The sequence below is a fragment of the Hyaena hyaena genome, unplaced genomic scaffold (assembly GCF_003009895.1).
Source record: "Hyaena hyaena isolate Hyena2069 unplaced genomic scaffold, ASM300989v1 scaffold_374, whole genome shotgun sequence".
Lineage (NCBI taxonomy): Eukaryota > Metazoa > Chordata > Mammalia > Carnivora > Hyaenidae > Hyaena > Hyaena hyaena.
Genome location: NW_024081007.1, coordinates 888,794 through 914,032, shown reverse-complemented (window position 1 = coordinate 914,032; position 25,239 = coordinate 888,794). Strand labels below are relative to the sequence as shown.

Here is a 25,239-nt window from a genome sequence, read left to right as displayed (position 1 = left end):
TTGACATGGCTCAACAAGATGCCTACATGAAACCCAGCCCTTTCACAAAGACGTAAAAGGTGAGAAATTCTGTTCTCTCTTCTATTGTTTTATAATCTATAAATCTGACTGCCCTGTCAAAAGGCAAGAAAAACAACTGCTATATTCTCGTTTAAGGAGACATTGCATGTATGATGTGAGAGCTAAGAGACAGAATTTTAAAATCATCTAAACAAATCTAAAACCAAAAGATCCTACAATAGCAACTGCAAATGACAGCTTTTCCCTTTTATTAAGCCAGGCAAGGAAGTTAGCACAAAGTTCACTCTTCTTCTGCCATGGGGTTTACAGACAGGGGCATCACGCTATTCCTACGAACTGGAACGTACCGAAACACCATCTGGGCCACTGTTTTGTCTTTAAAATAGCTTTGTTTTGTATTTAACTGACCACATTTAAAATCCTACTGAGAATGATGTTGTCATTCCATAAAAGATTTTCATTCAAAAAGTCTGCTTAAGGTATAAAACAATGACTACTATCAGGCTACCAACTGTGTTAAAAGGGAGGAAAAAGGGACCGTTTATATATATTTGTTTTTAATCAATTTGTGTGTAACCAAATGATGACCTGTCAGTGGTTACAGAAGAGACTGGCTGTGGCTACCAGTTCGTTATGGTGGTAAGAGAACTGGGAAGACAAGACAAGCATAGGAGTGAGACTTCACTGAACTTTTTATATTCGGAGATTCCTGAACCAAGCAAACGAGTCCGTTACCTACTTAAATAAACAGAAGGCTGACCAAAGCCATCTGCTGGTGCTATACCTCCAGCATTCTCCAACTTCATATGACGGTCAAACTAACCAAAATTTGTTTTTTAAAAAAATAACAGTTGAATTCATTCAAAGCTTTGTTGCACTTCTAACAAAGCTTCCATGTTTTATTACCTGGTCTGTTTCTTAGGCCCTTGCCCTTCTCCTGCTCCGCTTGACGACAGCCCACTTCCTTGGTTTTTAAAGGAGTCTTTCTTTGGGCCATCACTTTGCTTCTGAGGCTTATTCTGCTTTTCAGATTTATTTTCTTTTTCTTTCTTTTTCTTATCTTTGTCCTCAGCCCCAGTGGCAGAGACAGGCTTATACTCTACTCCTGTCAGAGATTTGTACTGTGCCTTCAGCTGAAGGAGTTCTTGGACAGCCTCATCCACTTGATCCTTTAATTTAACAAAAGAGGAAAAGAGAAGAGAATATTTAATTCAAATCACTGACTAAGCACCAATCTCCAAAGCTTCATAAGCAGATTTGAAAACACAAGTAAAGGCAGAGGGGAATAGGGCAGGGGTGGAGAACACTAAATACGCTAACCGCTGAGAACAAAAAAATATGATAAACAGGGACCGAACGGTGCAAAAGAGGGACTGAGAAACAGTATTATAACTGTACTATCCAAACAGTAGTCACTAGCCACACATGGCTATTTAAATTTAAACTAAATAAAATTTGAAACTCAGTTTCTCAGTCACTACAGCCACATTTCAAGTCTTCAATGGCGACACATGGTTAGTGACTGCTGTACCAGACAGAGCTGCTATGCAATATGCCCACCATCACAGAAAGTTCTAGGAGAAAGCACTAGTATGTAACATGGACTCCACTGCAATTTGTTAGGACCCATTAAACTACATATGTTGAGCATTTCACAACCATAAAAATAACAATAATCAAGTTTCTGTATTACTGGTTAAACTTCAAAACCTATAATGACTTACTGTTTCCCACTCACAAATCTGTACCAAAAAAATCCTACTTCTATGAAGAGAATATAATTAGCACAAACTACACCAGAGCTCAAAATAAATAAAACCTGCCATTTGAGACTGAGTCAGCTTTAGGAGAATGAGTAAAACAAAGAGCAGGCGTCAAGGGCCTACGATGAACCCGGCACTCCTAGAGTCTAGGTCCCCATTCTCCAAGATCTCACAGCCTAGAGAGAAACGGACAATTTAACCAACAGCTAAAATACAGAATGTTTAAGTACCATGTCAGAGAAAGGCAGAGTCTTATGAGAAGTCCAGTCAAATCTAGTTGGGGAGGGAAATGGTCAGCGAAGGCTTCCCCACTACACAAAAGTCATGAACTGAAATATATGTGCAGAACATAGACTTGATGAGCCAGAAAGTGTTCCAAGCAAAGAAAATAGCCTATATAATGTAAAAAACAAAAACAAACTAAATATCCCACTAACCTTAGAGGCTTTTTCAGCTTTAAGTTTTCGAACTACTTCCCCTTGAGAAGCTACTTTGTCAAAAAGTACTTTGGCTTCTGGTGTTTCTGGACCCCAAGGCTCGGAGTTGTTGGCTGGACTTGAGTCTGAACTTTGAGATAACGGGGGCTGACCAGGGATGTACTCCTTCCCAGTTTTTTCCTTGTACTGAGCTTTCAGGGAGAGTAAGCATTCTACAGCTTCATTTACTTTAGCCTAAAATAAAAGACAAAAAACAAATTATATGAAACTTTGTGAAATTTCTGAAAATTTCAATGATTATTAGAAATCATTTACTGCTATCAAAGTATTCTTATAATCGTGGAGAAACCCAAGCAACAAAGGAGTTCAACTATAAAAGATCAAAACTAAAAAAAAATGTTGAAAATATAAATCCAATTATAATCCTATATAAGTCATAGAAATAAACACACATATACATATAGTACCATAACTTCCCATTTTACCTATGTAAACAGCAAATAAATAACAGAATATTCAAGCAAACTGGCAGTGTCCAAGCCCTGGGTCTATAAAGAGTTGAGTCTGAATTTATAAAATCAGAACAAAGATCAGCTCAATGGCTTTGCTATACAAACCTTATTTTCATTAGCCTACTAAACAAACACTAAATACAGCATTAAGACAAACCAGTTTGGGCCCAACTAAAGAATAGTTACATTATTCTCTTAAAAATGTATAATACAATGAGAAGGTATGCTGAGGTTTTAATCAGACATTAACCTATGCACATTATCCTCTGATACTCCAACACAATCAGAATGAAGAAGAATGAAACACTCAGCTCAACTGAGACACTTGTGATTCCAGCAGACGACAACACAGGCAAAGGACCCAGGCTGGACACCTTACCTGAATGGTAGTACTGTCTAAGCACAGACCAAGATACCACTGAGAAGCCAAGGCATCAGAGAGAAAAAAGGCCTCCGACTTACCCTCTCCAAGTTTCACGGCTACATTATAACAGTGCTCCAGACAGCTAAAAGCAACCCAACAGAAGCCAGGAAGAATACCACAACTGGGTCAAAGGTGTACAGGGAGGGAGCACTGGGATACCTTCAAAGAATTTGTATCTGTGAGTCAACAACTGACATTTCCTTGTCCAGCTCACTTATGATACAATGCTTTGCTGCCTACTGAAGTAGAGTCTGTCACACCAGGTGCCACTCAGAAGGAGTAAAGAGAAGAGGAGAAACCACACAAAGAGAAGCAGGAAGCTTACCGGAGTTGTACCCCTGACCTGTCTCTTGTTTACATTCTGTCTTTAGAATTAAAAGCATTTTGGGGCACCTGGGTGGCTCAGTCAGTTAAGTGTGTCTGACTTTTGGTCTTGGCTCAGGTCACGATCTGACAGCTTATGAGACTGTGCCCCACGTCGGGCTCCATGCTGGTGGTGCGGAACCTTCCTGGGATTCTCCTCCTCTCCCTCTCCCTCTGCTCATGCTCTCCCTCAAAATCAATAAATAAACTTAAAAATAAAAAAGGAATTAAAAGCATTTTGACAGCAGAATCTACCTGTTCCTAAGAAATAAGACATAGTTAATGAGACATAAAACAACCAAGGAAAAAGAAACTTCCATCAGTTAAAGAAAGAAAATGGGAAAAAAATTAAGGGACTTTCCTGTAACCACTTCTACAAAAAGAGGCCTTTGAAAGTAGTTCCAATCTCCACTCTAAGCAAGTATTGACCAGAGTCTGAAGTCAAATGGCACACACTTCATGAAGGAAAAAACAAACCTTGTTTGGCAAGATTACAATTCAAAATACTATAAAGAAGAAAATTCTAATGTGTCCGTCACTTCATTATTACATGATATTATAAAAACAGAGTAAGTTATATATACTTACATCCCCTCTGAGAAACGGAATAGTGTGGGTAACTAAGTTTTCTATTCAGGTTATTTTTCAAAACAATGAGATTATACTACTCCCTATGCAGTTCTATCTGAGGATTTAGAAGGTATCTACAGATTCTTGAATTAAAATTATCAATATAAAAATATCACCACTATCATTTAATGGCCTACTTATTTACTGCGTGCTACACACTATGCTAGGTGCTTTACGTGGATCATCTTATTCCTCATTTTATAGAAGAAAGATGTAAAGCTTAGAAAAATTAAGTACCTTACCCAAAGTTACACACCGAGTGACAGAAGAGCCGAGATTTAATCTAGGGTTTATTCTAGAGTCTGTGATCTTGACCCTCACCGTTTGCCAAGCATCCCATAGGGTATGAAACAATGATCTAAATGTCCAGTTTACTACTGCTAACTATGCCATGAAAATGACATTTTCAGAAGATATCTTTGATTCTTACTTGATGATGTCTTGTAGAATGAGGAAAAAATGTCTCTCAATATTCTAGTTTTCTGGAATAAGAGGCATTTACAAAGGGATATTGGATGGCACTACTCGATACAAGAGTAAACCACATACCCTTACAAAGCATGTGCTGATGATACATTTTTAAGTTCTTCATGGACAAATGTCATTTTAAACTTCTCTACTGTATGACAGTACAAACATGAAAAGTTTTCAGTAAATAACTGCTGGTGCAGATGAATGAGAAAGGAAAGCCTACACGAGAGCGCTTCCGAGGAACCTTCAGACAGGAGTCTGAGAAGTCAACACGGTCCGCAGATGAGGTAGAGATGGATGATAATCCAAAGCGGGAATTCTCCCAAGTTGGGGAGGGGAAGAAATGAAGCCTGTTCTCCTTATCAAAAAGTCTACTAGGCGATTTCGTGAACTAAAAGTGCACAGGTTTTCAAAGAAAGGTCTTTTTTTCCTAAATCAGCTAATTAGAACTCTATGTTTAGCTTAAATAAATTTTATTTAAATCTATTTAAATCCCAACCCTGCAAGGAATAGCCCAATTATGGAACCCCAATCCCAGGAGCCAATGCAGCCCAGCGGAGACCCAGCCTGGAGTCAATCTGGGTTGGAACACCTGTTGTGCTGTTTCTCAGTTCAGCTACTCGTTCGTTTACCTAAATCACGATGTATGTGCTATTTTTCTCAGACACAAATCAATCAATACAAACTCCTGAGATTTTCCTAGAAGATCCCTAAGCTGTAGTCAGTCTTGTGAAGTGTGCTGTCTCACAAGATGGATGGATTTATCCTTGCTTAAAGCAAAAGCAAGTTTGCATTAAATACTAAATACAGATACAGAAGAAACCTACCACACACAAATCCCAAACAAGAAGCTCAAAAGATGAGTTTGTTTCTTCTGATTTTCTCCCTCTGCAATTATTTTTTGGCCTCAGAATTCTTAAGACTATTTGGGGTAGGGGGGCACCTGGGTGGCTCAGTTGGATGGGCATCCAACTTCGGCTCAGGTCATGATCTCACAGTTCGTGGGTTCGAACCCCGCATCAGGCTCTGTGCTGACAGCTAGCTCGGGGCCTGGAGTGTGTTTTGGATTCTGTGTGTGTGTGTCTCTCTCAGAAATAAATTAAAAAATTTTTTAAAAATTAAAAAAAAAAAAAGACTATTTGGGGTAGGGGTGAGGGGCAGTGGTTTCCTTGAACAGCCTGTTTACCAGACAAAAGGGTAGGACAATGGGATTTCCTTTCCTTTCCTTAAGCTAAATACAGATACTCTATGATTTGGGTTTTAAAACCACAAACAGTGGTGTAAAATATCAAAGAACACAAATTGGTAGAATATGGAAGATGAACTGCTGGGGGCATAAAACACAAGGTGCCATGAACTGAAATGCTACAAGTGCAGAAGTAAAAGACAATCAACATCTGTCCCCTGGGACAGGATCAGACGAAAAGAATCTGTTAATGACAAGATGAAACAACTGTGAATTGGTTTTTTTTTTTTTTAAGTTCTTATTTTATTTTTGAGAGAGAGCATGGGAAGGGGAAGGGCAGAGAGAAAGGAGGACAAAGGACCCAAGGCAGGCTCTGTGCCAACAGCAGTGAGACCGACACGGGGCTTGAACCCACAAAGCATGAGATCATGACCAGAGATGAAGTCGGACATTCAGCCAACTGAGCTACCCAACTAACTGAGCCACCCAGGCACCCCTAAGTTATTTTTATTTAACAAGATAATCACTGGATTTTGCTGCCATTTATTACTTCAATTAAAAAAGTCATTACTATAGGGGTGCCTGAGTGACTCAGTCGGTTAGGCATCCGGCTTCAGCTGAGGTCATAATCTTGTGGTTCATGAGTTCAAGCTCCATGTCGGGCTCTGTGCTGACAGCTCAGAGCCTGGAGCCTGCTTCAGATTCTATGTCTCCCTCTCTCTCTGCCCCTCCCAGGCTCATACTCTGTCTCTATCTTGAAAAAAATGAATAAATGTTAAAAAAATCTTTTAATAAAAAAAGTCATTACTATAAAGGTTCTCAACACTCTGTCCTCTAGGAGAAGGGTCAGTGGACTTTCCAATGAAGGGCCGGATCAATAAAAAAATACTGTAAGTTTTGTGAGTCTGTTTTAACTACTCAACTCTGCCATTAGCCCCATAAACGATCTTAGACAATATGTAAACTAAAAAGTATGGTTGTGTCTCAATAAAATTTCACTTACAAAACACAGGTGCAGGCCAGTTTGCCAAACCTGGTCCTACAGTTTAAAGTGCTGTAAGTGTTCCATAAAGCCTCTAATTTACCATTTTCTGACTCCCATTTCAAGCAACACTGTAATTTCATGTTTAAACTGCATTTAGATTTCAAATTAGAGAAATGTGTTTTATTATTTATCAAAGTTTCATTTTTTGAAACTATAACTTTAGAACTTTACCAGTTAGTACTTCAAATCTGAAAAGAGACTTCAAATTTGAAACTAACTCTGCATTCAGAATTATTTTATCTTTGGTGTCTTCTCAGATATGCAACTCGCACTGTATCTGCATGATCTATTGTTGTGCAACAACCTCCCCAGCAGGAGAAGAAAGAAAGAGGAGAAGGTGGACCTGAAGGAGAAACTGAAGGTAGATTCTTCCAAGTTTTCATTCCTTGCCTACCTTTTGCTTATACTGTGCCTTTATGCTTACAAGTTCCTACACAGAATTACCTACCTGATCCTCAAGTGGGGGGCGGGGCGGGGGGTAGGAGAACAGACGGATGGACAAACAGAAAAAAGTATAACTGAAGCTTGTAACTATCACTTCAGCATTGAACATGACTTAGCAGAAGAACTACTTTTGTAGGAAATGGAACTGTTATGAGTCTTAGACAAGTTATTAATGTAAAATACATATAAACTTGCTTAATAAATTAATAAACTGGTAAAACCAGAACTCTTTAGTGTTCATAATGTAATATACCACTACCATCACATCTAATGGGAAATAACTTGGGAATCTGACTGCAAAATTGAAATCCAGGCTGTGTAAACTTCAGGAAGTTACTTTCATATCCAGTTTCGCACTGGTTGCTAAAATGAACAAATAAAAAAAGGGAGTATTATTTGGACATTCTTGAACACAGCTTTGGGGAAGATTAAGTGTAAGAATAGCACCAGTGCATAGTACACAGTACCAGATGTAGTCTAAATAACACCTTCCATTCCTAGTAACTGGACTGATTGTCTGGAACAGGAGAAAGCACTATGTACTACTGTTAGCATTTAGAGAAGAAAAAACATAAGCAGGATTTTGAAACACTGATATGGTGCATTTTAAGCATTCAATAAAACATGGTCAAACTAAAGTCAGCTTCATTTCAGTATCATTCATCATTATCAAAAAGCATGTAGTAAAAGTATCTGCCTAACCACCATAGAAATTTAGATATTTTTTACCCATAAAAAATGGGTAACCTTTTCATAAGCTTGAAAATGCTGTTTTAGGAAAGTATGACATAATCCATTAACCCAACGAGATGGGGGGTGTAGTTGGCTGCTGCCCTACGTATAATGGCTGCTGCTGTTACTACCCAGACGTAATTAGCTGGCCAAGAATCAGCACAGAATCTCAATGTACTCTACTCAGAATGAAGGAATTTAAAACCAAAGCTCTTCCCCTCAAATTATATCTAGAGAGGGGTCCATAGCTTTTGTCTGATCTATAGAGTGGGTCATGTACAGAGTGGAAAATACTCCTCACCTTGCCAAAGGGTAGGAAATATCAAGGATTTATATCCTAAGCTACAGGCTTTATTCCTAGAAGCAGAGCTATTTTAAGGTCATCATAGCTCTGCCAGACTTCCAACAGGCTCACTAAAGAGAAAAGAGAAGAGATTTCTCACACTTCACAACAGACAAAAACAGTAACTTCTGGACTGAAACCCTAAGCTCTCCCTGCAGCATCTTTTCTCCTCAGCAGAGGCCACATGTCAACGAAAGAACAAATCTTAGGGGCACAGTTAGCAACTGTCACGGGAGACGGAAGAACTCTTCCATTCTTCTCCAACCAAAGCCCAGGACACTGATGGGACGACAAATCCCCTCCAGTCACAGAAGTCAAGTTCAAGGGTTCACCACACCTCTCTGTGTTCTCGTTACAGCCCGGAGTCTACAATTCTTGAAGTTTATGAGTTATATAAACTTTATAGTTTATGAAACGTGAAGTTTATGAATAATATCCAGTTATAGCACTACTCATTTAGTCGTGTTTTAAAACTACACTACTGTTCAAACAGAACTATACATCCTGATTATTAAATACGGCCCTTTTTTATCACAGACGCCATTCCTTTCGTCTCTTCCAGCAAACAATCCTGTTCCACAAGCAGTGCTACCACCCATTTGGCTAAATGTTTTGCCTAAAGTTATCATTAAAACAAGAATAAAATGTATACTTTAGTCAAAACTTAGTATTACTTTAGTGTTCCCCTCAGAAGAATGAGAAACAGTCACTGGTCAAAAACCTGTGGGGGTGCTGGGGTGGCTCAGTCGGTTAAGCGTCCGACTTTGGCTCAGGTCATCATCTTCAGGTCCATGGGTTCGAGCCCTGCATCAGGCTCTGTGCTGACAGCTCAAAGCCTGGAGCCTGTTTTAGATTCTGGGTCTCCCTCTCTCTCTGCCCCTCCCCTGCTTGCGCTGTCTCTCTGTCTCAAGAATAAATAAATGTTAAAAAAAAAAAATAAAAAACAAACAAACCTGTGGACAACCCATTACTCCCTGAATACACCTTGAACCTCATACCTCTCTGCCTCTTCTGGTCCGTGTCTTCCATACCTGGCCCCAGGCCAGCAGCATGAGCATCCCCTGGACAACCTTCTACAAATGCACATTCTCTGCATACTCAGAAATTCATGAGGTAGGACCTGGCACTCGGTGTTTTAGAAAGCTCTCTAGTAATTCTGATGTACAGTGAAGCTAGAGAACCACAGATCTACACTTAAAGAGCACCTTCCCTGAACTTTGTTCATCCATAAAGGGCTTCCTCTACCTCAGGACTATTACAAATATCCTTTATGAACTCTTTCTTCCTTCCCTTGCCTCTTATAACCATGAACACTTCTGAGAGCAGTTTACACATCATCCAGGACTTCAGTCACATCACATGGGATACAGTGTGCATGCTTCCTCCCCCACACCCTCCCACGACACCCTCCCCCAACTACAAGATGAGCTGCTTCTTGCTAGTATCTCCAGAGCTTGGGACACAGCAGGAGGCAACAGTTAAGTGTTAACTGTTCCGCCAAAATATTCAAGCAGACAGTCCATAAACAACATGTCTTCAAAGAAGAGGAGATGCAACCATCCTAACCCTTCTGAGTTCATGAGCTTCCTCACAATGCTGTCTCCACTCATTCCAGCCTACTGACCTTGGGGGCCTTTTCAGCTTTCAGCTTACGAACCACCTCTCCTTGTGCAGCCACTTCATCATATAGAGATTTACTTTCCAGAGGCCCTGCTGCTGATACAGAAGAAACTTTCTGTACTGCTGCGGCAGGATTTCCAGGCTTGTACTCATGGCCAGTTTTCTCCTTATATTCAGCTTTCAAGGCCAAAAGTTGCTTTACAGCTGCATCTATATCTTCCTTTGCTGCTTTCTTGGCTTTTAATTCACGAACCACATCCCCTTGAGCGGCCACTCTGTTGTAAAGGACCAAGGAATCCTCAAATGTAGCAGAAGTATTATCCAAAGAAGGACCTGGTCTTTCCTTAAAAGGAGTAGCTGGCTACAAAGGCAGAAAACCAACAGTGAAATAGTTAATTCATGTCAATCGTCTTCCCATAAAATTGTACACACTGTCTTCTAACATGCCATGCTAAAAAATTTTTAAGTTTTAATCCCCTAAAAAGTTTAAGTAAACAATCTCATTCCTAACGATTTATCTTAATGAAAAATGACAGAAGTAAACAAACACAGAGGTACATGGATATTCACTGGAGCATTTGTATTACAGTAAAAAACTGAAAGTAACCTAAATCTTTACCGTCAGAGGTTTAAAGAAATTGCGACACATCCAATATATCGGAGAATAAATCATTGTTCTACCAAATACTAGCTGTGAGACCCTGAATTACTTACATAAGCTGTTTCTGGTTTTAACTATAAGAGAGGAATAACTGTATTGAACCCATCAGTGTGATGGGAAAATAAAAGGTAATAAATCCGTGTAAAGCTTTTAGTTACAAAGGCTGAGAAAAAGCGAGTATCCGTAAGTTTTAGGTGTTATTAATATTAATTTTTTAAAAGAGGAGACAATATCTAGCTTGTTGACAAGGAAGACTTCCACAAAATATTGTGATACAAATTTAACTCCGTACTGTGAAACAATTCCATTTATAGAAAATTATATATTTGTGGGCAAATGGTTATATATAAGTATACGCAATCAGCCTAGAGATATGTTTACTGAAATGATCTCTGGGTGGTGAATAACTATGCCATTTTTACTCTCAATATCATACTTTCCTTCTGCCTAGGATGCTTTCCACCCTACTGAAATCCTTCCAAATTTAAAACCCAGCTCACATCATACCTTCCCCATGACTTTTTTTCTTTAATGGTCTTCCACTTAACTTTTCAGAATCTCACCCACATTCATGAGTCATGTGCATGAACTCCAAATTGTTTCATCTCTAGTCCAGAACTCTGTCCTGGCCCCAAACCCAGCAATTCTGGATGGTCTTTAAGACATCTTTACCTAGACAGCTAAGAGGCACCTTAAGCTACATCAGAGCTAAATGCTACATGCATTTAACATGGGGTTAAGTTCTGAGATTAGCATGTGAGTCAAAAACCACATATACTTAGGGCACCTGGCTGGCTCAGTGGGTAGAGCATGTGACTCTTAATCTTGGGGTCAAACACTGGGTGTAGAGGTTACTTAAAAAAAATAATAAAACCTTAAAAAAAAAAACCCACATACACTCAAAACTACTCCTTCAAAATATACAACCGTAACTGTTAATATACGCATATAAATCCCTATTACACAGTAAAGAAAAAATACAATGAAGGGAGCCATTCTGTGTCAAAAATATATATTCTCTTCCATTATACTTATTTTTGATACCATGAACTGACTCACTCATGCTTGTAAATAGGGAAATAAAAGGGTAACACTGAAAAATCACACCACCTGGTGGTGATTTCTCCCAGTGTGTTCATGTTTTATGCCAGACAAAGAAGCATTCAGGAAAAGGCTTTCTCCCAATTAAAAGAGAAAGCTTTAGAAGTGGCTTCCTTGAGGGCAGGTGGTACTTCAAAAACATTCTTTACCATAACATTAAGCCATCAAATGAAGGTGCACATGTAAATGAAGAAATTTCAGAAAGCTAACCTCCTGAGCTTAAAAACAAAACAAGACCAAAAAAAAAAAAAAAAAAAAAAAAAAAAAAAAAAGAAGAAGAGGGTCCATGCTGAGTCAGACTTTATTTCTGATGATACTGATCTCTATTAGAGGCAAACACCCTCAAAGCTACGGATTAAAGACAGAGCATTAGCCTTAAGATTTAAGGCTGCAAACAATGCCTGACTGCTATGCTGGATACCAATGCTAATCAACTGTTCTTGAATTTCTGAGGGTCTGTGCAGGTTCCAAAGCATATCCACAAAGTTTCTGACACTCCCTCCATCAAGAGGAGGAGTCTATGTCCCCTCCCCTTGAATGTGGGCAAGCTCATGAGTGCTCGGACCAACAGAGAACCAGAGAAATGATACTATGTGAGATTTTCAAAGTTAAATCATAAAAGGCAATGGTGTTTCCACCGTGACTATTGGACATTCACTTTTGGAGCCTGGAGCTGTCACATACAAAGTCTCAGTCCCCTGACACTACCAGGCTAAAGAGGTCACTTGTAGCTCTTTCATTCGACACTTCCCCTGGGTGAGCCACTGTGGATGTCCAGTCTAGCTGAGCCTTCGATGACTGCTAACCAGTCACCACTTGACTGAAACTACATGAGATGTACAAGTTCTTAGTGTTTTGCGCCAACTCTATTTTCCCTAATAAAGCAGCCGTATTATTTTTAGTATGCCATTTTACAAAACATAAAGTTTTTCAGGTAAAACAAATTTCTGAAACCAGTATTACACTATATGCTAATTAACTAACATTTATATAAAATTTTGAAAATAAAAAATACATAAACTTAAAGCATAACACTAGCATCTTTACAGGACACGTGAAAGGTGAGAAGAACAGGTAGAAACGGGGACCACTGAGGGAATGCGTAGTCACATTTCCCAGTTCATGTTTATTTCATCACAGATACTAGTGGTGCTCAAAGTGTGCTCTCTAGAACCCAGAGGATTTCTTTCTCTTTTCTTTTTTTTTTCTTTTACTGTTTACTTTTGAAAGAGCACAAGCTGGGAAGGACCTTGAGAGGGGAAGAGAGGCAATCCCACTGTCAGTGCAGAGCATCACGGAGCTTGAACCCACAAACCGTGAGACCATGGCCTGAGCCAAAGTGAACACTTAACTGACTGAGCCACCCAGGCACCCTGAACCCAGAGGATTTCTGAGACCCTTTCAAAGGAGGGCTACGAGCCCACAGTTATTTTTATGACACAACTAACATGTAGTCTGTCATTCTGAGTCAGCCCTTCATGAGCGTACAGTGCAGTTTCTTCGAAGATGTTAAATCAGACATTAAAGAGGTATTTTTAAAAGTGCTGGGGCACGTGGGTGGCTCAGTGAGTTAAGCATCCAACATCTGATTGCACGGTCGTGGGATAGAGCTCTGCATTGGGCTCTGTGCTGACAGCACGGAGCCTGCTAAGAATTCTCTCTCTCCCTCCATCTCTGCCCCTCCCCCAATTGTGCACATACATGCTCTCTCTCAAAAATAAAAAAGAAACATCTAAAAACAAGTAAATAAGATAAAAGTGCAAAAACTACACCATTCTAATTCAAACTTTTGTTTTGGAAAACAGTTATTTTTCATAAAAAGTGTTATTTATATAAACATATAATTGGGTTTATTATTGCCATTTTAAAATGAATAAGTTCTTTAAAAACTTGTCAATTTCATTTTTTAGTGTAGCAAATACTAATGTAACCCACATAAACAACAGGGGTTCAGTTTTAAGAATGTAAAGTGTTTTGAGACTAAAAAGTCTGAGAACTGCTAGTACATACTTCTACAAAAAAGAACATAGATACTGCCCTGTAAAAATTCTTATTTTTCTTTCTTTAATTTTCTTTTGGCTGAGATCCCGCAGTATTTAATTTGTGTAAATTAAAAGTTCATGTCAGGACATCTTCACTGTAAATAGTTTCAAACTCACATCTGTCTTCCCTAACTCAGGTTATTTATTCATTACCTTGTCAACCAAACAAAATTAGAAGTTGCTGTCTTAACAATTCTACTTCCTGAATTCATACCTTAATTTATATCCTCCATGCTCTCACCCTCTGGCTTCCTGGTCACTTATAACATCTTTGAATCCTACTTCCAATCCACCCTCCAAAATATCTTATTCAAAAATAACACTGATGCTAAATCATCAATGTTTACCCAATTGCCAACATCAATGGATCCCAAACTACGTATCAAGGTGCTCCAGGGTGGCACAAAGTATTTTATATACTTGAGGTAAATAGAGCAACATACCCAGCATCTGTCAAACGCTACATATTTGTAGTTTGCATGTAATACAAGCTCAAGGTGGCTCAGTTTTAACATTACAGTATGCTACATTTCTTTAAATGATGTCATATCTTTGCAAAACTAAATTTCCCACAACTGCTATGTTAAAATCAATCACCACAGGGAAATTATTGTGAACGGTAAATTAGCATGGCAGTATCCAATCTGAGTCCAAGGTTCAAGAAAGAAACTTATCGCCCACAACATGGCAGCTCCTACCCATGGTCTCTTTTCCGAACCTCAGTCTATCAGGAGCTCTCCTCTGAGGCACTGGAGTCTGACAGAAAAGTACAGACAGAGAACCATAAAACCAGGCCACTGTCCTGACTCTGTCAATAACAACTTCTGTTATCTTGGGCAAGGAATTTTTCCCTTACTTTTCATGTGTAAAATGAATAAGAACAGGTGGTCTTCCAAGTACTCTTCAGCTCTACACAATGATCCTAAAGGAGATAGGCTATTAAATAAAAAGGAGGGGCGCCTGGGTGGCTCAGTGGGTTGAGCGTCTGGCTCTTGATTTCAGCTCAGGTCATCATCTCATGGTTATGAGACAGGGGCCCCGTGCCAGGCTCCACACTGGGGGTGGGGCCTACTTGATTCTCTCTCTGCCCTTCCCCCACTGGTAGGTAAGCTCTTCTCAAAAAAAAAAAAAAGGTGAGAAAAGAAAAGGATTCGGGGCACCTGGCTGATTGAATTGGTGGAGCCATGTTCTTGATCTCAGGGTTAGGAGTTTGAGTCCCACATTGAACTGTAGAGATTACTTAAAGAACAGATTCTAACCCTGGGGCAAAAATATCATTGGCTAGAGACATATCCAAAAAAGCCAATATTTACCTCATTTTTTGTTGCTTCTACCTTGGTCTTTTCCTTGGACCCAGCAGTTGGCATTTCCTTTGTGTGCCCATCTGGAATATATATCAAAACACATGGGGCTTCTTTGCAGCTATATGGACTAAAGAGAAAACAGAGGGTCAGAAAAAGTTTATATGAACAAAATTATCTTACCTCAATTAAAACTGAATTCCTAGATTAATTCAATGGTACCATCCATATTAACGTTTTTCAAAGTGTAAAACACTCCATTCTCTTATTATTCAAATCAGAAGCTCTTCAGAGTAGTTTAAAACCAATAAATAACACAAAAAAATTCACAGATCTAAGTGCATGCTTCCAACTTAAGAACTTTTTATAGATATAAATGTGCTAACTCGTGGACAAAAGCTACTCTGCCTGTCACCAGAAATGGCACTAGTGGATGGAAATGGTCTCAATCTTGATTTAGAGCAAGTGTGTCTATATATCACACCTCATCTGCTTATAAACAGAAGAACTTCTGTACATTTATAATAATTTCTCAATTCTAAAAGGTACAGTGATTAGTAAAATCCACTGCCCCTGAGACTATTCATTAGCAAATGATTTCTTTATATTTTGTAGTAAGAGCTCGAGTAAAAACAAAAAGAATTCAGTTAACAATAGGATCCTGTATCTCTGTAATGTTTTTAAGTAATAGTCTTACTGAGATATTATTCATATACCCACAAAAAATTCAGCCTTTGAATGTACAATTCAATGATTATATAAAACTGTGCAACATCACCACCCTCTAATTTTAAAACATTTACATTACCCCCAAAAAGAAGTTTTGTGCACTTTATCTACCACTTTCTGGTCCCCCATTCCTCTAGCATCTGGCAATGACTAATTTGTTTCTATGGATTTGTCTATTCTTGTATTTTCTTTAAATGGAATCACACAATATGTGGTCCGCTGTAACTAGCTTCATTCACTTAGCATATGTTTAAAGGTTCATGCATGTTACACCATGAACCGGTACCTCATTATGTTCGGGACGGAATAATACTCTCTTGTATGAGCATACCTCATTTTGTTTATCCGCTCATCAGCTAAGGACCATTTGAGTTGTTTGTAACTTTTAGCTCTTAGGAATGAGGCTACTCTGTGCCTTCCTGTCAAAGCTTTTTTATGACCATGTTATTAATTTTCTAGAGGACAGAGCCAGGATGAAATTGCTGGGTCAAATGGTTTAACTCTATGTTTAACTTTCTGAGGAACTGCCACACTGTTTTCAAAGCACTACATCATCTCACAGTTTATAATTCTATCAGCAGTGTATGAGGGTTCCAATTTTTCCACATCCTCAACCAATCGTTACTGTCTTTGTGATTCCAGTCATCCCAGTACATATGGAGTGATACCTCATTATAGCCTAGACCTGCGTTTCCCTAAAGACTAGCGATACTGAACATCTTTTCAGGTGCTGACTGATCATTCGTATACCCACTCTGGAGAAATGTCTATTCAAATCCTTTGTCCATTTTTAATTTGTTTTTATGAGTTATAAGAAATCTTCATTTATTCTGTATACAAGTCCCTTATAAGATATACATGCAAACATTTTTCTCCCATTCTGTGGGTTTTTTCACTTCCTTGAAGGCATCCTTTGAAGCACAAAATTTTTTGATTTTGATACACTCCAATCTATGTATATTTTCTTTGGTTGCTTGTACTTTAGGTGTCTTACTTAAGAAAGCATTGCTAAGGTATAAAGATTTACACTTAATGTTTCTCCTAAGTGTTTTGTAGTTTTAGCTCTGACATTTAGATCTTTGATCCATACTTAATTTTTGCAGATGGAGTGAGGTCCAACTTCACTCTTTCGCATGCGGCCAAAGATCCAGCACATTTGTTAAAATTCAACAATTTTTTCAGAGTAAGTTAAGAACCTATTCTGTTCGGGGCATTACTCTAATTGTGGTACCATCACCACCACCACCACTACCACCATCAACACTGAGTATGTGACAAGGGTTTAGTAGGTACCAGGCAGTGTACCACACTGTTTGCATGTTATACTAAAGGCAATGTGATATTAAGGGAAAAAGTATCTGTCCCTGATGAATTCCAGAAGTTGAAAGAAGACAAATTCAATAGTGTGTGATAAATATTCTAAAGACGAAAGTGCTGGATACTATGGAGAAATGTAGGTTGGGTGCCTATCCAGACCAGAGTTCTGGGAGAAGTAACATCTGAAAGGTTACCCAGATGGAAAAAAAAGCAGAGACATTCCAGCAAAAGGCAGGAGAGGAGGTTCAAAAGCATCTGATGCCTTTGGAAAGCCCCAAGCTATCCAGTATCTTGAAAAGAATGGATACATGAAAGATTAACTACAAAGATATGGCTCAGGTGGGTGGAGAGGCCATAACATGAAAAATCTTACAAGTCAAACTATGAAGTTCAGATTTTACCCTGAAACTGATAAGAAGTTTTAAGCAGGGGGAAATGTGATAAAATTATTACCTTGAAATTTTAGACTTTGAGGCCATATGAAAAGTGGATTAGAAATGGGCAAAACTGGAGGCAGAGAGACTTTAGAAGCTGTTCTGGTAATCAAGAAGAAAGGCGGGGGGTGGGGGGAGGGTGCTAAAATACAGCAGAGCAGGGGCCGCACACAGAGATGGCCTAGACTGAAAGTGCAAACACTCCAGAGTTTACCAACTGGAATGGGGAGATGAAAGAACAAAGCAGAGATGGTACTAAGGATCTTGGGATTTTGAAGATCTGGAGTTCAAGGTATCTATTTAAGGATGTCTAAAAGGCATTAGATTCCCAAAGTGTAGAGCTCAATAGAAAAGTCTGATCACACAGAGATGACAATGAAAAAATAGCAGAGACAAAAAAGAAAACTAAAAGAAACATGGACAAAAATTTAAAAACCAAAAGTTTTCCTAACAGTCCTATTACTTCAGTTTAAAACACAGGGAGGGGCACCTGGGTGGCTCAGTGGGTTGACCATTATACTTTGGTAGAGGTTATGACCCCATGGTTCAGGAGTTCAAGCTCTGCCTTGGGCTCTGGGCTGGCTGCTCAGAACCTGGAGCCTGCTTGGGATTCTGTGAGTGTCTCTGCACCTCCCCCTTCCCTCTCTGTGTATGTCTCTCTCTCAAAAATAAACAAACATTAAATAAATTTTTTAAAATAAAACAATAAAATAAATTAAAAAAACCACAGGGGCTCCTGGGTGGCTCAGTTGGTTAAGTGACTGACTCTTGATTTCAGCTCAGGTCATGATCTCCTATTTTGGGATTCTGAGCCAGAGTGGGGCTCCAAGCTAACAGCACAGAGCTTGCCTGGGATTCTCTCTCTCTCCGCCCCTCCCTCTGTTCACACTTTTTCTCTCTCTCAAAAGAAACATTTTTTAAAAAATTAAAAACAGAAAATACACTATAAAAAAAAGGTAAGAGTAATAATTTTCCCCTAAAGGTAAGAGACGTTGAAATTTTTATCTTTATACTTGGACTACATGAAGATGAATTATAAGATGGTTTAACTTTAGAAATGAATAATTTGTTTCAAAATTTCCACTTATTACCATAAAGTCTGAAATACTAAATATAAAAAACCAAACTGGACTAAATAGAGAATTGTCAGGTATGGTACTTTAGTAGTAGAAATTTGATTTTTAAAATAGTATTTACTATAACAACTTTATGCATTTTCATTTAAATGCTCAATGACAGGGCTGCCTGAGTGGCTCAGTCAGTTGAGCATCTGCCTCTTGATTTCAGTTCAGGTCACGATCCCAGGAGCGTGGGACTGAGCTTGGCATGGGGCTCCACGCTGAGTATGGAGCCTGCTTAAGACTGTCTTTCTCTCTGCCTCTGCCCCTTCTTCCTACTCGCACACGCTCTCAGTGTCCTAAAAAAAATTTTTTTTTAATTTTAATTAAAACTTAAAAAATAAATAAATGCTTAACACCTTTACTCACCTAACAGGTTCATACGGTTGATCACATATGAAGAAGCCTCTTCTCTGGAGCTGTATAATGTCTCCTTTTTTCAAATCCTTAAGGCAGGGGTCCCCCAGCATTAGTTCCTCATGCTGTAAAGATGATGGAAGACAACAATACACATTCTCAGAAATCAGAGCACTCAAAACAACTCTACATACAATATAAGTTGTTTTTCCAGAAGCGATTTTCAACAAATATGTCAAAAACTTTACTACTTAAGCAGACACAGTGAAGAATTAATTACATATACTACATTTTTAAAAGTTAAAACTTAGAAATTGACGAACTTTAGGAAACCGTTCAACTAACTTGATTGGTGTCCCTGAAGGTAGAAGTAAGTTGCCCAGCACAGGTCAGAGCTGCAGTGCGAAGCGCACACTAGACCTGGCTGCGGGCACAGCAGCTCAGTGCTGAGGCACAGGCCCTGCCTGTCCTCGAGCAACTTACTCATGCTCATCTCTTCATTTTAATAAAATTTTACAGATCTTTTCTCCATTTTGCTTATAAACCAAATACTTAAAAGTAATTTTTAAAAATTCTTAAAAAAAAGCTTATATCTTAGGGAAAAGAGAAATACAGTTTCTTTTAGGAGTCTACCTTACTGTTCTTGTTGACATACTGCTTAAAGTCCTCATCTTTTCCTAGCACTGGCTTGGTGATCAAGTGCTCGTAAGTGACACAGACTGCCGGAATAGGAAGAGCTTGAGCCGTCTCTGCAAGCCACGTGATCTTCGTGGTTTTCTTGTAGTCTTTGTTCTCCAAATTCAATTTCGCATCAAGAGATACAATTTTTCCATCTGCATTTCTAGATATAAGATTGAAAAGTGTTTAAAGTGCTTAAAGAAAACAAACCATAATTACCAAAAATGCATTATTTTGTTCTGTGATCTGTAATGAACACCTAGGAATTTTCTTTGGAAGAGTGTCAAAACAAACATGTATGTGAATGTCTAATATCTGATGAAGAACAAGAACGTCTTTACAAATTTTAAAGTCACCAGCACTAAGCATTAAAATATGTCAAGTATTTTAAAACATTTAACAATTACCTGAAATCTCATGCAATGACTGGACAATTAATATTTCAGAGTTTACATAAACTAATTTTATTAACATGCTATGTTCCATTTATGTAATTTTAAGAACTGACAAGTGTAGTACACTCTAATAACTGGAAAGTTCATACTCATCACAAAATAATTTTAAGGCAGATTTTAGGATAAAGATTATGTTATATATACAAAATCTGTCAAAAGATCCCTCCCCCGGGCAAATTATATAATGAGAATTAATGACAAAAAGGGACCTGTAAGCATTAGAACTCTTCTTTTATATTCAAATGTAGTAATTTTCAACATCACAAGCAAAACATATCCCAATACTCAATTAATAAACTGGAACACATATGGAAAAGAAATTTGTTACGTGTCCAGAAGAGGCAGTTTCTACACCTGCGCAGGTTAACTAGTTGGGAAAACGAATGAGTCTAAATTAGGAAACTTTCAATAAGTGAATCAACATAAGAATTTCCTTTCATATTTATTTGAAAACAGATGAAAAGTTCTTACTTGTGAATTTTAGTAATGTTGATGTTGCCCCAATTTATGAAGGTAACCATCTCACCCTCTGATAATGTCTCTGCATCAGCACCTTCAATGAAAACTTTAGGACTATACCACACTGGCTTCAAGCCAACATCAGGATTCTGAATGATTTAAAAAAAAGGGGGTGGGGGGGGAAGAGTGTTGATTGAAACAACTTATTGAACCCAGCATGCAGATTTATATATTCATTCATTCTATTCCCTAACCAAACATATTATGTGTTAGTTTGAATCCCAGTTCTGTGACGAGTAAGCCATCTGACCAATAATGCTAATGGAGTCAGAGGAAGTGACCTGTCCCCCTAAATTACTTCCAGCCTTGGGGCACCTGGGTGGCTCAGTCGGTTAAGTGTCCAACTTCAGCTCAGGTCATGATCTCACGGGTCGTGGGTTCAAGTCCCGCGCCAGGGTCTCTGCTGACAACTAGCTCAGAGCCTGGAGCCTGTTTCAGATTCTGTATCTCCCGCTCTCTCTGACCCTCCCCTGCTCATGCTATCTCTATCTCTCTATCAAAAATAAATAAAACATTTTAAAAAATTAAAAATAAATAAAAATAAAAAATAAAATTACTTCCAGCCTAAAATTCTTTATTTTTCAGAGCTAATAAGCTTATATTATTTGGCCTTGGTGTCCCTCCAAACAGAAATTGCTTTGCTATCCTCAGAATCTCACTGAACCTTTTGCAGCAAAGGAGAAGATAAAGTCAGTCCTGATCAGTGACTGCAGAACATGACAGACAACAGATGTCACCAGAGCAGGAAACTGTGGACCTTTCATATTTTAAAAGACAAATTTTAAAAAGTTTTATATTTGCATAGAGATAATTTTTCTGCCTTTTCAGGATGTGTTATATAAAAAAGAAAAAAGACCTAGGGAATAAAAAGAATGCTATGTTAACTTTTGGTTTCTGTTTGACTTCCATAGGAAAAAGTATAAGAAGATCCTTTGAAATAAATCTTACACAGCGTGTTAGTTTAATAATTGTTCAGTGAAAGTACCAATGCATCTGAGAAAAATTAGTATGTTGTATCAACTTATATTCTGCTGGGCTCAGAACAGAATGCTAACGTGCTAAATCTGTAACACTCTGTGAGGATAATAATAATGAAAATTCCACACATCAAAGTGAGTAATCCAGTCATCATTTAAAATCTATTTTCAAATCAATTAGTTCCTAACTTATTACTTATTCTTTACCTATTAACTAAGCTATTTAACACAACTGTCATTTTAAAGGCAGCAACACCCTTAAAGTTTTATCCTTACCATTCAAATTTCAAAACATTCAGTTAGCTTCACAATTAAGATAAAAGTAGCGGTGATATGTCAGATACTACCACTCACCTGGCTGAACCAATCATATATAAGATAAAAGGCAAAGCCAAATCAGTAATAGACACACACACTTTTCAAATCTTATTAGGAATCTCCTTAAAATAACTCAAATCTTTGAAGTTAAAAAGAGCCAATGTCATACAGAAAGGCAATCATATTAAGGTTACAACTTAGAATATCTATAGCTCTTCATAATGCATATTTTTATATGTGAGTGAGTCTGTGAACACAGCATGATAATGAGTAAGGTTATGAGTATGGTTAGTCTATGAATCTCCATTATACAATGAAGGAATTTATACACAACCCACAAAGCTGAAATAAATGGATCTATTTCTGCTTCAAGATTGTCAATCAAGCAGTCATAGCCATCTAAGACAATAACCATAGTTTAAGTTAAGAGGAATTCCCTATTATCTACATTTAAGATTTATATTCTCACTTTACTGTTATTTTCTACAATGGAGTAAATGGCAATATGATAGATCCTGGACTAAAACTGTGATTCAAAGGGCACCTGGCTGGCTAAGTCAGATGCGCATGTGACTCTTCATCTCAGGGTCATGAGTTGAAGCCCCTCAGTGGATGTGGAGACTACTTTAAAAAAATTGTGATTAATATTACTACGTCTAATGCTCGGCTTAAGGACAAAAAAAGGTAACAATGAAGAACCTCATTAACAAAGAATACACCTCGGCTTCCCTATAAAGATAAGAGCATGAATTATAATACCTAATCTTTTAAAATGACTCCAGGAAAAGATAAATTTTAATTATATGCTTACATGCTATCTCTATAGAATAAAAAAAAAAAACAGCACAGAGTGCAGTAGTTCTCTGAGATGTGTTGTGGATTATTATTAGGATAATTTTCTTCAGCAAGAAACCCACAAAAACATTTAATTCAATTACAATCAAACCCTGACAAATAACGCTAAATACAAAATGATCCGCAAACTACGCTATTACCACCAAACCACATTTTCCCTTTTATGATCCTGCTCCTTCTGAGAATAACGTTGGTGAAAGCATAGATGGGTGACCTTTGGGTGTTTGGCTACTTCTTTCATCTCCTCCCGAGCCTCGGGGACATTCACTGGAATCACTTCTTTCTTCAGTAACGCAACGTATCGCGGAGCCACCGGGTCAATAACCTGCAACAAATGCATCCCTGTGTTAAAACATTCAGATATTTTAAAAACTTCATAAATATATAATAGCACAGGAATACTAACTGGCTTTCTTTGTTACTGCATTTACTAATTTTCTGGTTTACCTGCTAAGTCTTCTCTAATATTTAACTGTCCAGTAGAAAGAAAGGAAAAAAAAAAAACAATCAAATTCAAAAACTACATGAAATTCAGAGTTCCTTTCCAAGAATTAACTACTAATAGGTGAAAAGAAACCAATTCGTTAAAGCCAAATACTTCTTTTGAAAGTAATTTTTTACTCTGGTATTAGAAGGTGAGGAAAAATTATCCTATGGGGTTATGTATCAATCCTACAGGTAAATGTGATACGTAATTTTGTATTGTTGGAGAAGTCCATTTTGAAAGAATACAGATATATGTGTGTTACTACCATTTTCAGTGTTAGGCGACACATCACCTTCAAAAGCAAATAGCATTAGGTCACTATAATAAGGCAATTCTATAAATTGATAGTATAAACAAGACATTTCTACTGGTCTGCAAGCTATACGTACAGGGAACGGTGTTCCCAGTACTAAGCAAGGGCCTGGCACACACAGTAATGAACAAGCATTTGCGGGTTAACTGAATGAATGGCCGTGCTCACGAGGCTCTAAACTAACTCCACCTCTAAAACACGAGTAGCCTGCCCTTTGGGGTCTGATGTCTTCTCTTTACTTCACTGTTCAAAATTTAAAATGATCCATGATGACCACATACAACAGCAGTGTTCAGACACTAAATAAAGCGTATGGAAGAAAATGTAGACAGAGGCATATGTAGAGTCAAACAGCTAGGTAGAAGGATGCAGGAGATACTGGTATGGCTAATTAAATGTGGCTGCTTGGTTTATTCTGTATTAACTTTGTTGTTGTTACCACTGTTGGGTTGTTTTTTTTTGCTTGTTTGCTTTCAGACTATTTTTCAGCTTCTGAAAAGGATGGTATGAAAATTATGAGTGATTCAAAACATCCTCAGAGAGTCACTCATAAAAACTTGAAAAGCTACTGAACCTCCCTGTGTCTGTTATTCCTCATGGCTTATATTCCATGTCAGTAGTAGATCAGCACCAGCCTCCCTCTCTATTTATTATTTCATTCTTTGCTTCCTTGAGTTAGCTTACACGTCATTCTTACTAGTCAGGGATTTCTCCTTTCAGCTAAACTGGGCGAGAATGATCCAAGATTTAATTAGTGACTCAGTTCAGTACTTAAGCCAAAAAGATAGATACAATATTTTTTTTTAATTTATTTATTTCTGAGAGAGAGAGAGAGAGAGAGAGAGAGGGAGACAGCGTGAGCAGGGGAGGGTAAGAGAGAGAGAGAGAGAGAGAGGGAGATACAGAATCTGAAACAGGCTCCAGGCTCTGAGCTGGCTGTCAGCACAGAGCCTGACAAGGGGCTCAAACCCACGAACCATGAGATCATAACCTGAGCTGAAGTCGGATGCTTAACTGACTGAGCCACCCAAGGCGCCCTAAATACAATTTCTTTAAAGAAGCAACCACCAGACGTGCCAACCTGAGAAACTTCCTGCACTGCAGCTCAATTTCCTCAGCTGACAAAAGATGATGGCCTCCCACAGCTGACCACCTGCGACACCCACCCAAGGCACTGGGCACTGGCCGGGGCTGTACACAGGCCACTTAACACTAGAAGATTATCGAGGTAATGGTCTGAAGTACAATCTATAAATCTTTATTTTTTTAATTTTATTTATTTGAGAGAGCATGAGCAGGGGAAGGACAGAAAGCGGGAGAGAGAGAATCCCAAGCAGGCTCTGCACTATTAGCACAGAGCCTGGCAAGCGGCTTGAACCCACGAGCCGTGAGATCATGACCTGAGCTGAAGTCAAGAGTCAGACATTCAACCGACAGAGCCATCCAGGCCCCTCTAAAAACCTATTTTTAATAAGCATTTCACAGGATGCTCAGGATCAGACAAGTTTGGGAAATCTTGGATTAAAAGATTTAAGTCTTTTTCAGCTCTAAAATCGTAGTTTTATTTACCTAAAACTTTCTGGATC

The 25,239-nt window shown here is 38.4% G+C and overlaps 1 protein-coding gene across 1 annotated transcript in view; it reads right to left on the bottom strand.

Annotated features, from left to right (window-relative positions):
• The window catches only part of EPRS1 (glutamyl-prolyl-tRNA synthetase 1), a 72,130-nt gene that overhangs the window by 18,901 nt on the left and 27,990 nt on the right, over positions 1 to 25,239 (bottom strand). Inside the window, exons 13-20 of the mRNA XM_039250605.1 lie at positions 23,068 to 23,178; positions 20,656 to 20,792; positions 19,685 to 19,892; positions 19,064 to 19,176; positions 15,109 to 15,226; positions 9,996 to 10,352; positions 2,222 to 2,455; positions 928 to 1,190 (exon numbers count right to left, since the gene is read on the bottom strand). Of these exons, the coding sequence (XP_039106536.1) occupies positions 928 to 1,190; positions 2,222 to 2,455; positions 9,996 to 10,352; positions 15,109 to 15,226; positions 19,064 to 19,176; positions 19,685 to 19,892; positions 20,656 to 20,792; positions 23,068 to 23,178 (1,541 nt within the window). The remainder of the gene's footprint in view (positions 1 to 927; positions 1,191 to 2,221; positions 2,456 to 9,995; positions 10,353 to 15,108; positions 15,227 to 19,063; positions 19,177 to 19,684; positions 19,893 to 20,655; positions 20,793 to 23,067; positions 23,179 to 25,239) is intronic.